This window comes from Ambystoma mexicanum, chromosome 6q, assembly GCF_040938575.1.
Source record: "Ambystoma mexicanum isolate Mex_15411 chromosome 6q, UKY_AmexF1_1, whole genome shotgun sequence".
In the NCBI taxonomy this organism is placed as follows: domain Eukaryota; kingdom Metazoa; phylum Chordata; class Amphibia; order Caudata; family Ambystomatidae; genus Ambystoma; species Ambystoma mexicanum.
The window spans coordinates 1366364811-1366378147 of NC_090937.1; the positions used below are offsets into that span (position 1 = coordinate 1366364811).

At 43.5% G+C, this 13337-nt stretch overlaps 1 protein-coding gene across 2 annotated transcripts in view; it reads left to right on the top strand.

Annotated features, from left to right (window-relative positions):
• Window positions 1–13337, top strand: part of MAN2B2 (mannosidase alpha class 2B member 2) — a 777500-nt gene that overhangs the window by 489887 nt on the left and 274276 nt on the right. For both annotated transcript variants that reach the window (XM_069631990.1, XM_069631991.1), the window contains one exon: window positions 4182–4456. In XM_069631990.1, coding sequence (XP_069488091.1) covers window positions 4182–4456 — 275 coding nt within the window. The remainder of the gene's footprint in view (window positions 1–4181; window positions 4457–13337) is intronic.

The window sequence follows — 13337 nt, forward strand, 5'->3', positions numbered from 1 at the left end:
TTAGTTTGAACAATATGTTACCCCATGGAAGATAATTTTCCTTCATAAGAAATTACAGAAACCGTCCGACCAGGTGCTACGGAATTACTTTTGAGATCCTATACATCTGATCCACCTTGCCCTAGTAATCCTATCTGGCCATATCGACGTCTGACCAGGTTTCTACTATGTATTGTATCCCAATTGTATTGGTGAGGTATTGCACCCATGCCTTTTTTGATACTGCCCCACTCAATCTAAGGTATGTTTTGTTGCCATTCCCCAAAACGTTTGAGTGTCATTTGTTTGTATGACCGCAACAACTTAGTGTTCTAAGGTCCTTCTCTCTGGTCGTTTTTGAGCCATTTTTTATAAGCCGCTTTTCCAAGTTTAATGTGTCTCAAGATCTTTAAAATAGTGTCATTATATTTTATATATAGATCTGCTACCACTCCCTAGTTTCTTCTTTTCTGCTGCAATTTCTGAATCATATTTATGCTTTGGTTTAAAAGCTTTGTTTAATCCTTTTCACTTTCAGCCACAGCATTTTGATATTTAATAATGCTATCCAGATGCCAATCAGTGCTTCCTTTGGTAGGGAGAAATTCTTGACCATCCAAGTTATACATGAATTGGATATTGACCCCTGTTTCGTGAATTCATTTGTTTGGCTAAACTAGGTGCATTCCATGTAATGCGATTCACCCTAAATGAAGTGCCAATAAGCCCTGTCTTATCCAAAACATCCCTGACGCCTCCCACTTGGCTATGAGTGGACAATGGTCCTTTTCTTTCTTTTGGGAATCATTGCCATACCCTTGGTGTACTGGTTTGCAATGGCACTGGTAAAGATGTAATCTATTAAAGTAGCAGTTGAATTAGTTACTCTGGAGAAATCACCCTAGATATCTCCAGTGCTGCAGCCGTTTACATATATAGATTGTGCTTGTAAGTGTGTTGAACCAAAGATTTCCTTTTGTATTAACTGTGATTTTTTTTTTTTTAACTGTGCCACATGAATATCACATATTTTACATAGTTATCAGGAGGAATGTTGGCATTAAAATCACCCATCACCAAAGTGGCAGTCATATTCCCCATACTATGATTTGAGGTTATTTTGTCTAGAACACCACATATATTGTGTGTTTCTTCAGATGAAAGAGGGAAATCTATATTATCAGAAGAGTCATGCCACCCCAACCATAACCTGGACACACAGCTTTGCCTGCAACAAATTCAGGTTGATTGTGCTTAATTCCGGAAAACCAACTCGAATCACTATGCAGCCCGCTGTGATGAGCTTTTATTTTCTGCAATTAAACATTGCCATAAGGGCGGACTAGTAAGTGCGACAAGGTGGCAATTGCTCTCCAGGCTGGCTGGGCTGTTGCCTCCTTGGCCATAGCTTCAAAATGTAAAATATATTACATTAGTCTGACAGCAGAGTTCTTGGCAACCTGTAGTCTTTTGATTTGAAGTGTTTGAGCGCCCATAAGAAGAGAATAACAATATTCTAACCTGGCATTAGTGAGTATGCCTATTACCATTTAATGATCCTTCCCAGCAATAAGTGATACAACAGGTTGTATAAATCTCAATTGCTAATATATGGAATTGACTGTCTGGCTAATCTGAGAATAAAAGTCCATACTCGACTGCCAGATGCATCCTAAATTCTTCACGAAATCTGAAGATTTGGTAGGAACACCAAACAGTGAGTGACAAGGAGTGCACGGGACAGTACTTTTAACCCATCTCTTAGGGCCAAGCACAATAATCTTTGTTTTAGTGTTTTAGAGGGATATAACTGAAGTTTGTTTGTCAGCAATCTTTGGATTTTGTTGGCACATGCCAAGACTCTATCTATTGCTTCCCAAGGTTGCTTAAGTCGTACATAGATCTGTGTATTGTTGGTATATGAATGGTATGGCAAACCAAATTCAGAGAAGATGCTCAGCAAAGTGCAGATGTAGACATTAAATAATAATGGCGACAATGAGGACCCTTTAGGCTCCCACATTCCACAGGGATGGCATTGGAAAAGTAGGCCCCCATTTCACTTGCTGGGCACGATTGGACACAAACCACTTAAGAGCTTAATTCGAGACCTGCACCACCGAAGACAGCCTAGCAAGGAGTATCTCAAAGTCGACTGTGTCAAAGGCTGCCGACAGGTCCAGTATGACAAGCATGAGAAAATCACCTTTGTCGGCGGCCCCCAGCAGGTCGTCCCAACCTGTCACCAGTGCGGTCTCAGTGCTGTGAGCTGGTCTAAATCCCGACTGAAAGGGATTTAGACCTTCCATGCTATGTTCCTACACGACACCCCCCTAAGCCAAAGGCCTGGCCGCAATTGAAGTGAATGACGAGATGGGCCTCTGGGGCCAGCTTAGCGTTGAAGAGCTCTCAAAATGTTTTCAGATAACGAGGCTAGTCTAGCACCTAATATAATTGTGAATTCATTGTGAAGAAGTAGAACTAACTATTTTTAAACCGTATGTCTTTCTCTATGAGATACTTCCCACTTCCTTTGACACAGTCACATATACAGGTGCTACCTCTTGCAGGCTTAAAGCGGAAAACACTGAGTGACTTATGATAGATTCCGACATCACCCAAACATCCTAACATGTGGTGTGCCTAAGGGGTTTAGTCTTCCTCGTGTTTTAGGTCATCTGGAATATCCAACTGATTAAGGATTTTACTTGAATGCCAACTTGCAGTGGATTTACACATCAATAATAATGCAAACGGTTTTCATATTAAGTCATTTTCATCCAACTTTAACTTAATTTAGTATAGAAGAATTGTACGAAGTTAAACTCTGAGTGTTACTGAAGTAAATAATTGTACTGGTCTTCTACAAGAGTTAAGGAGCAAAATAGTTCAGTCCAGCTTTTAATAGTCTCAATTGCTGTATGCCATAATTACTTGAGCAATATACACCAGTAAGGGGGTATTACTGGCTGGTACAGAGATTTTTAGAGGCCTCAGTGAAGCCAGGGCCATAACACGGCGACTGCCACTATGACTGCCACTATCAGCCAGTAAGGGGAATATTGCTATTAGTACATTAAAGGATAGCCTTTTTTTTTAAAAGAGAATTCATCATCACATTCATCATCACATTGAACACATGCACCAAATTTTGTTAAAGTAACTACAATAGAAGATTGCCACCATGGACACAGAAATGTATCCCATTTTCCATGTCCAAGGTGTCCTGGGCCAAGAACTGGACGACAAGGTAACAGATGCGCAGGTTACTGGTGGCCGAGGCGTGTGAGTGGAATTTGTGCGGGATTAGGGACAGCAGGGACAAATGCTTGGTGCTAGAGTGGGTTGTGGAAAATGGTCGACTTGGGCAGAGGAACTGGTGGCCTTTTCCATAACGTGGGGCTTGCATTCCCAGCCACCCGGTCTGCTGGCGCTGCTGCTCCCCGGGTGCTGATAAAAGTAAAAATAGCAAGAATATAATGTGACTCATTTATCTCGTTAATCTTATAACTGTTGGTGAGAAATGTTTGACAAGAATCATGATGGAGCAAATCTAGCCAGGGCCCGTGTTTAATCTACATGGTACTACCATCATTACCGATTTGCTCGATTGATCCAGCACCTAATATTAGTTTTTGCGCGGTTAGGCTTTTCTCTGCAGTGCATAGGATCTCACGTATTTGTTAGATCTGTAAAAGGTTCTCTTTTCTTTGAGTCTGACATCAAATCAAATTCAAGCCTCTATTTCCGACTCCTAAAACGACATACTGCATTGTGTAAGCCAGTACCTGCGGTCGCTGTTGGGATATCATCTGTCCGCTTGCTTGATTACACTGTCCTTTCTTATTGCAAGATTCATTACATTCAAGTAGGCACCTTTTAGGTTTCGTAAACATTGGCACACTTACTTTTCTATGGAGAACCACTAAATATTTGGTTTTCAGAAAGGCATTAAAGGTACTCATCTCTGTATACCTCTGAAAGTAGAAATCTGAATCACAGAGCCTGAATGCCAAGGATTAGAGCACGTTTTAGATAAACTTGGATTGTGATGAGTTGTCTGAGCTAGCGTCAATTGTGGGCATTTTAGGAATGCATTACCTATTACCTGTTTTGCTATCATGCTAATTTCAGTTCTGTCAACCAGAGACACAGAATCCCACATCTGTTATTTCTTCTTCTTCTGTCTGATTGATTTGCAGGTTCACGAATCAGCGGAGTCCCCTTCTAATTGGGATTTGTACCTGCTTGTCACAGTAAGTGGGCTCAGCTACAGAAGATACACTGTAAAGGTTGGGGAATTCTCAACCAATAAGCAATCTACTGTGGTCGGTAGACTGGTAAAATTTAAGAGACAGCTCACGGACACTACAAAGAACCACGGAAAGCAACTGCCACCTTTGCCATCTTTACTAAATGACTGCTATATAGTGCGGATTGACCAAAACACAAACCTGATGCAGAGTATTACAGAAAGGTGAGCTGCCTGCATGGTCAAATACATTAATTTAATGAATGGCTGTACTGTACAAATTTGTAGCTGAAATTAAACAATTGTGTTCTAAATGAATAACACAACATTTTATCTCACAATACTGATGCGAGAAGAAAACCGTCATGATGTTGCTCTAACCTTTTGTCCATTGCATCAGAGAGAGCTTGATAGGGGTGAGCGTCTGCGCGTCTGACCTTAGAATTGGCAGTGAAGAGATGCACTAACATGGAAGTACATACTGACAGAGCCAACGTTTTGTGGAAATTTCCCAAAGTGGGGTGTCCATAACTCGGAGAGAACCCGGTTCTGGACAACTATGCCGGCATAGTCTAAATTGGACATGTGAGCAGGAGGAACAGGCAGAGCTCCTTTTCATCCCATGTATTCCATTCACACAGTACTTAAAAGCAACAATTGGACATATTGCTTTTTTATTGTGAGAAACACATTCCATTGAAACATCATTGCCTATCATTTTGCGACTAGTGATCTCCTTGCCTTTCAATAGAAACCACAACCTTTTCTGCACATGTATGCCCATCCACAACATCACATGCAAGGTCAGTGTACCCAATCGTAAAATCCTTCTTGTGCGCGTCGAAGCCAGGGTGTTGCTGGTACAGAGGTTGGAACCTTTGCCTCGGAAGCAAGAAGCCCCACAGGGCTATAGGCTAGGTTGTCCCTGCCATTTTGCATTTTTTGAATGGCCTCCCCTTTTATTGATTACAATTTTTCATGAGATGCTTGGCCAAGAAAACACAAAAAATGCAGGATTCAAACAAGGGTGTTTGTAGTCTAGCTGAGGCTGCTCTTAGATTTACCAAGTACTTTGTTTTATCCCTCCTATGCAACCAATGCTCATAGAAGACCTGACAATCTTAGGCACTATAGTCCCCTCCGTATGTCAAATTCAGCCTTTCAAAATTCGGTTGACTCAAGATGACTGACTGTTTTTACTCGCTCTTGTACAGTAACTTTGCCAAGCTTTTTATTTTATTTCTCTTTACCCCTGGCAACAGCGCTCCATTGCCCCTGGCAGAAACCATCAAGTGTAATTTGCACTTGTGTTGCACCCCAAGGTCACAGGAATGCCTGCACTGGAAGATGATAATACACATTCAAAGTGATCTCCCCATAGCACGCCATAGCTGGATGGTATGGTAGGTAAGAAGGAGGAGACAGAACAGTTTTTGTCAGTATGGTTATTTATTGAACTTAAAAGAAATAAAGACTTCACTGTCCATAATCTGTGAGTTTCCCTGCCTAATATAAATTACTGGGGTGCTCGTCGTCTGGTGGAAAGTCCATTCAAAGATAAACTGCACTGACCCTACCACTAAGAGAAAATAACTAAAGTCCAGGAGAATGACTCCCTTCTTCTGGAATGGCTTCCCCAGCCTTAATGTAAGTCTTAGATAGTTCCAGGCTATTTGCCTGGTTAATTCCTGCAGTTCCTTAAGGGGGCTTTTCCATCTCCCTTGTTTGCCTTTCTTCCAATGTTGTAATATCCTGTTTTTCAGAGTTCCTGGCCTTGGAGATTCTTTTATTGTGTTTTTCTCAAGTGTCTCTGAAAGTCCTTCTCTATTACCACCGGGGTAACACAACTTGCTTTCCTGCTAGTCCACATCTCTGTGTTTCTCTTGTAATTCATTTCCTCATAAGGACAACCAGGATGTCCTATACAAGACTTATCCTTCTCTCATTCACTTCTTATCTCACTATGGCTTATATGACAGACCCCGTAGTTATTCTTACTCTCTTGACCACTTTGGATATGACTGAGACAAGTAAGACGAGTCCCGCAAGGATTCTGGTTCTCTTGGTTATTTCTGGTATTACTGGAATGAGTAGGATGTGTCCAGTAATCTTTCTTGCTCTTTTCATTGTTAGTCCTCTCACTGGGACGAGTATGAAGCCCACAGTAATGATTCCATTTATTATTGGTCCTCTCACTGGGATGAGTATGATGCTCACAGAAATGATTCTTTTTAATACGGGTCTCCTCGCTGGGACGAGTATGCAAAGTCTCGTGATGATTGGGCCAGCAATGTTTGATTTTTCGACATCAAGACTACTTTGACAAGTATGTGCTTTGTGATTGTTAAGCTTGTCTTCCGGGTTGCCTTCTATTGCACAAGTTGGCATCACCGGCCCCGACTGCAGGATATGGTCTTTTCTTCCTTCGATCTGGATGGCTTCTGCCTTTTCTCTAGTTTTCTCTGCTTCTTGCTTCTTGCTCTACAGATCCAGCATCTCTGCGATCTCGGCGTAGTTACCAAACTGGACATTCCAGCACTCCTGGGTCATGCCAGTTCTCCTGGCGCTCCTCTTGCACACCAGCTTGTTGCTTCCTCGACACAGAGGATTTTCTGGTTTCAGTCCGTGTCCTGAACAATGCTGGTTTGAAACTCCCAGGTTTCAGTTCTCCTTAATGCTGGTCCTACTTATTTTTTTATGATGCATTGTTTGGTCCTCCCCAGCGGAAGATTATAGTCACTTTTCTCTTCCAGTGGAGCGCTCTCCATGCCTCACTCATTCCTCCTTTTCAAAGTATTGCTGGTTTTGTACCACTGAGTGATCGGTACTACTCACTCTACTTCTTCACAGTGTTCTTACCAGCTCTTTCTTCAGTTTGGACCTTAGATTCTATTGCACAATAGCAAACATTAGCATGATCTTTGGATGGAGGACATTGCGCTCTGAAACACTTGTGTATGAGCGCGATATTAATAAAATATCCAATTCAATTCGGGCCTTGATGCTAGTTGGTCCAAGTGTGAGGGATTTTGGGGGAGTCCTTGCCCCCAAGGGGGGAACCTCTTCCTGTGAGGTCCCTCTGACTGCCACCCCTAGGGGGAATATTGTGTAGCTGGCTCAACTCCCTAGCCTCACAAGGCAAGGCTCCCCACTGGGGAGGAGTGACTGAATCCCACGATTCATCATAATGGACATCTTGCATAATCACAACACCTTCAGTAAATGTTGCTGTTAACCTCAGGTTGCCATCCCCACCGTCCCTAGCAGACACCTTTTATTTATTCATAATTCAACCAGCTTAAACGGCTGAACCTTGTCTTTTAAAAGTTACTGTTTTGTTGACTTGGTGAAGATAGAAAATATTTTGAACTGTTTGTGGTATTATTTTCTATTAATTGCATTCCATTTGTTAATAATTTTAGGTCAGGACTGGTCCCATAAATAAATGCACTGAGGAGAGACCACCAGGGGGCACAGGCAAGATGGCTGTCTGAGCGCTGAGCTCCTTTGACGGCCCCCAAAACTCATTTATTTGCCAGTAATGGCATAGCATTAACCTTGCAATAGGTTCACCCGTTCCAGCACTGAGCACCCAGGAATACCACTTGCCCCCATTTACGTCACGGCGAGGGCTGCAAGACTAGAGAAGCAAGGCCAAAAGTGTGTCCGGGAGGAGCGGTCCATTTAGCCGAGTAAGGCAAGGTGCAACATTGAGCGGCAGCTGCTGTGCGCGAAGCAACTCAGAGGGGGTGGTCCAGTAAGTGACTGCAGAGTGCCTACCAGCGGAGACGGCATCCGTCTCCTTGAGGCCAGATCGCAGCCACCATGCGGTGGAGGCAGACGACTGCCACAGATGGGAAGATGTGCTGCAGAGGGCCTGTGGTCTGGCGAGCGAAGAGCCGAGGCGTAGCGGGTCGGAGTCCACGGTAAGGTCCCCATTGTTATTTAGACCTCTTGGGCGAGCTTCACATACCTTGACCTCCCAGCTACCGCAGACTCCCCGGCAATACACCTTTAAGTGCAGCGTGAAAGTTGAGAGGATCCACCAATCCCATCCCCCTGTGAAACGCTGAAACAAGCGTGGGCTGCGCCTGCAGGGCATACTAGTCACTTGTGATTGCCTTCCCCAGTGAATGGAAACAGGGCCCTATGGTGCTATGAAATGTGTAGGTCTGCTTTGTTGGAGCATGCGTGCAAGCATGTTGGGCCAACCACAGGAAGACCATAGGGGCCACATAACTGGGTGCTGTGAGGCACGGGCGCCTCTGAGACCTGACAGAGTGTTGGTGGAAACCACACCACAGACAAAAGGTTGCAAACCTCCAAAGATTTAGAAGAGCTGATCTAGGGGACAGTCTTGGAGACGGTTCCTGGGATGCCATCAAGTTGCTACAAGAAGAACTGCTGACAACCAGAGCAGACATCAATGTGATATTCGAGGAAATTCGATCCATGTGGGGGGACATCCACGACTCCCTGAAGAGATAAAGGATTGAGTGGACAAAATGGAGGAGAAAATTGAGGCTTTAGGTAATAATAATAACCAACTTACGGTGGGCATCGTGGAGATGAGACCGGATGCACAACCTAAAAGTAAAGGAATATGACGTGGCCTTAAAATTGGATGGCCTAGAAAACAGAGAGCTAACATCCGCCTATTGGAAGTACATGAGGAGAGCCTGGAACAGAAGGTTAAACTGCTATTGAAGACCCTCTTTGTTGAAGATGGGAAGGGTGAAAAGATATATATTTTTTATAGGATCCACCGTGCTAGGGACCCGCTGGGAGGCCCACGCTCAATTCTGGTGAAATGTCACTACGGCAGAGACAAGATAGAAATACTAGCCAAGGCCATGATACACACTGATTGGAACTTTGAAGGCTCGAAGGTTAACATTGGTCTATGACCCGTCATGATATGATATGGCATTTATAACGCGCCTATACACAAATGTTTCAAGGCGCGACGAGGCAAGGGAGGGGGAACAGTGGAAAGACAGACAACGATCTTACTAGGACAGGTGTCATTCAGATCATGCAAGTGCAAGGGAGGGGGTGTAAGAAGATTCAATTCAACACTACAGCTAAGTCAATGCCTAGTCTGGGATACTGAATGGAAACCCTTATTGATATATCTTTATGTCCAGTTCATGAATTCTGGATGACTAACCCTATATAACACCCCTCTCTTAGAATCCCCCTGACCCCACTGAGCCAAGAAGTAGTTCTGTTTTGCAAGTTTAAAAGGTTTATTTGAGAAATAAGACAAAATCTAGATACCACGCTTTTATAATAAATTAATAATCAATATCACCCTTATAAATATAATGTTAATCAACAATGGGTAATCTGACACTAGCACACTTCTTTATAATCAATGAGGAGTTAGTATAGGATGGATCAAGTAGCAAAAATACCTTTATGATTTCAAGGGAAAAGCAATGAGGAATAAAATGCAGTACAGAAATACTTGAGATGATTTTAGCAAAAGATAATATCACTTTTTCTCTGGCAATTCACCCCACTCCCCTATGCAATGTAAGACATGGAAAGAGGAGCACACAGTTCTCAGGAATGCAATCAAATACAATACGAAATTCAATTCCCCCCCAGCAAGCTTAGAGGAAACCGGTATGAGTTTTAAAACACAGGCCCAAGTGCTTTGAATGTGGTGGCAATGAAGTGAGAAATATGCTGAAAATGCTTTTAATTCCCTTTAGGAGGTTCAGGGTGAGTGAGAGATACTTAGGATGAGTTCGGGCTCACTTTAGCAATGATTCAGAGATGGTGATTAAGAGGCAAACGAATTTTTAGCAAGGAAAGAAATGACTGCTGATGGTTACACGTGGTTGGATTTTTAACCAAATCACAGTAAAATTTGCGAGTGCGTGAATCGTGATTACGGCAAAAGTATAAGGAGTAGCAAGTCGGTTCTAGGTTCGTTGGAAAGCTAAATTTCGTTCCTATCCCAAACGGTTCCAGAGATACGGACGATTAAATAAAGGTAGTTTTTCGGATTTAAAGTAAACTCAAAATGACAGGTGACAGCTTGCCGCTTCAGAATTGACAGGTGACAGTTGTGCAGCTTTACAAATGACAGATGACACGATTTCTAGGAGGCTGTTCTACTTAGGTTAAAATAGTTTGGATTATATTATTTTAACTAAGAGATTGGTTCTGCACAGTTCTGCTAGGTACTCACAATATAAATTTGATATAGGCCTCGCCACGGATCTGGTCAGGTTTTGGACTGGACTCCGGTTCTGGTCTCGGCACTTCACAGCGATCTGGGTCACTGGTTCTGCGGTTCTGCACGGTCTGGTCTGGTCTGGCACTGGTCTGATCTGTCCGGATACAGCGGTCTCTGCACGGCTCCTGGATCTCTGCACTGGTCCTGGCAAAAGTTCTTGGCAAGGGATTCAAGCAGCTCGCCCGGCTGTGAGTAGCTTGCAATGATTTGAGGCCTGCTGCAGAGAACTCAACTTGTAGTTTTAGGCCTCTGATTTAGGTTCTAAAGTATAAGTTCTAGGTTCTGGAGTATGTAGCTGGAGTCAGTCTGGAACTGGTATATTCTGAATGTTGTGTGGTCCGGCAAAACGCTCCGCAGCAACTGGATTTGAATGTCTCTACCTGTCCCAGCAGTCTCTTTTTATGTGTTTTGGAATGGGTGTGTGCCTGGGCCTAGCTAAGCCTGCCCCTCTCTACTTGTCATTGGCCCAATTCTCCCCTCTCCCATGATTGGGGGAAGGAAATGTGAGTCAGAGTGATGCTGTAGGTTTTAGGGGTCAGAGGATCCTCCCCTGGTCAGTTTGCCACAAATCTATATTTGATTCGAATACATCCTTCCCAGATATACAATTTGTTGAAATTACATGTGCACATTATATATTCCTTATGGTCCATGCTTGTCCGCCTCTGATCTTCCTGGGGGGCTTGCATTAAAAAATGACAACATTTTGCGCTTTTTAACTGGTTTTGCAATATCGGACATTTACCCAAATTTACACACATGTGCGCAAGGAGTATGGACATTAATTGATGAAGTGTCAGATTTTGAACATGCAGACATTTGGAGTGAGACCCTATTTTCCGCTAGCAACCCCCCCAGAATACACCACAGGGTCCTAACGCATCTCAAAATGTTCACAGAAAAATCACAAAAATAATGATATTACTTATATAATTCTGACAAGTCCGCACTTTGAGTTATCTATCTTTTTAAAATTATGCCCTGGTCAAAAAGGGGCGTGGCTTCCCACATCACAGGGTGAAATAACTTGTTTATCCACTTCCCCCAAGCTCAGCTGCTAGCAGAGGCACTGCCCCTCCCAGTTTCCCCTAAGAGCAAGCCACTTTACGGCCCCCCAATATAACATTTGCCTGAGTCCAGGACAGGCATTTGTTCAACTCCCTGTAGTCCCCAGCTGCTCCACCCCTAATCTAATCAACAGGGCCATGTGACCTCAGGATGCAGCCAGGCCTGGCAGCCAGGCCTGGGAACACAGCTGTTGATCCAGTATCAACTCCTGTCGGGGGTAGTTGTCAGGCATAATTCAGTTTCATTAAGCCAGGTTTCAGCTAAATGTCACTTTTTGTTCCCAGTTTTCTACATTCAAATCAAACTGACAATTTTTACATATACATTAAATAATTACTTCCTTCAAGTCATTTCAGAATATAGTTTTACATTGTATCCACCTCTTAGCAAGTCTTTCCTTGGTCTGGTTTTGTTTCATTTGTTCAGTTTTACACAAAAGTCTGGTGGTTTTAAAACGCCGGCTTTCTGATAGTGGTGAGTACTGGTAATGCAACCATTTTTGGGATTAAGAAAATGAATTCCCCACAAGAAGGTTGTATCTTTGGAGTGGTCTCGTGCCAACTGCGCAGTTCTCCTGTTCTGGCGTGAATGTGGGCGGCGATAGCTCATCCCCACATCTACCCAGTCTATTGATTCAACATGGGTCAAAACCCATGACAAATCCCCCCGCCCGACTGCGCTTTGATTCAAGTCGAGGGGAAGTCGGGTGCAAAGGAGGTTTTGAGCCCTTGCGCTGGTATGTCCCCATTATCTTCTTCCAATCCTGTAGGTTGCACAGTTCAGCATCTTTTCCTCCCTCCAGTCGATCAATCAGTTCTCCTTGCTGGTCCTGATTGGAGGATTGGGCGGTACCCTGGGCCCCTCTGGTCTCGGCTCCCGGTCCCCGGTCGTCCTCCTTGGTCAGTCTCCAGGTTTTCTTTCTCTTAGAACGACAAAGGAAAAGCGGCAATACCTATTCGTAGACATTTTTCCACCACTATTAATGGTGTGGCAGACACATGCATTTTTCAACTTTAACATACCTAACATTTTACTTTTGAGATACAAGTTATCATTCAAAGACCGTGGCTTACAAGAGTATAATATTTTTGAGACTATATGTGGGATATTTTAAGGTTGGAACTGAATTAATCTGGAGCGGTCCCCTCTGGTATTGCAGAGGACTCCTCCAGTTGCTGCAGTGTGTGCCTGGGATGGCAACACTTTAGCTGATTTATATGTACTCACTTGTCTTCCCCATCTGCCAAACCGCCTTTGGGGATGCAGATCTTGTAGGCCACAGGGGTGATCTTGTCTATAATTTCAAACGGTCCCTTCCATGTAGACAAACATTTTCTCTGTTTGGCCTGGTTTCTTTGGAAATTGTATAGATAGACCCGATCACCCACCTTATATTCCTTTCGGGTAGTTTTTAAATCATAGTGGGTCTTCATGCTCTCGGCTGATCTTTCTAGATTCCGCTGAGCATAGGCAAAAGCATGCTGAAGGTGTTTCCTTAAATTCTCCACATACTCATGAGTTGTGGAGGCATTTATCAACGTTTGCTCTTGGGTTCTGTAGAGTAAATGCTGGGGAAGCACCATCTTGCGTCCAGTCATCAACTCAAATGGCGACATTTTGGTTGCAGATGAAGGGGTAGATCTGATGGCCATTAGGACCAGAGGTAATCGGATATCCCAACTTGGCCCAGAATCTGCCACAAACTTTTTTAAGATGCTCACAATGGTTCGGTTATATCTCTCCACTGCTCCAGAAGAAGCTGGCCGGTAAGCAATATGTAGCTTTCTT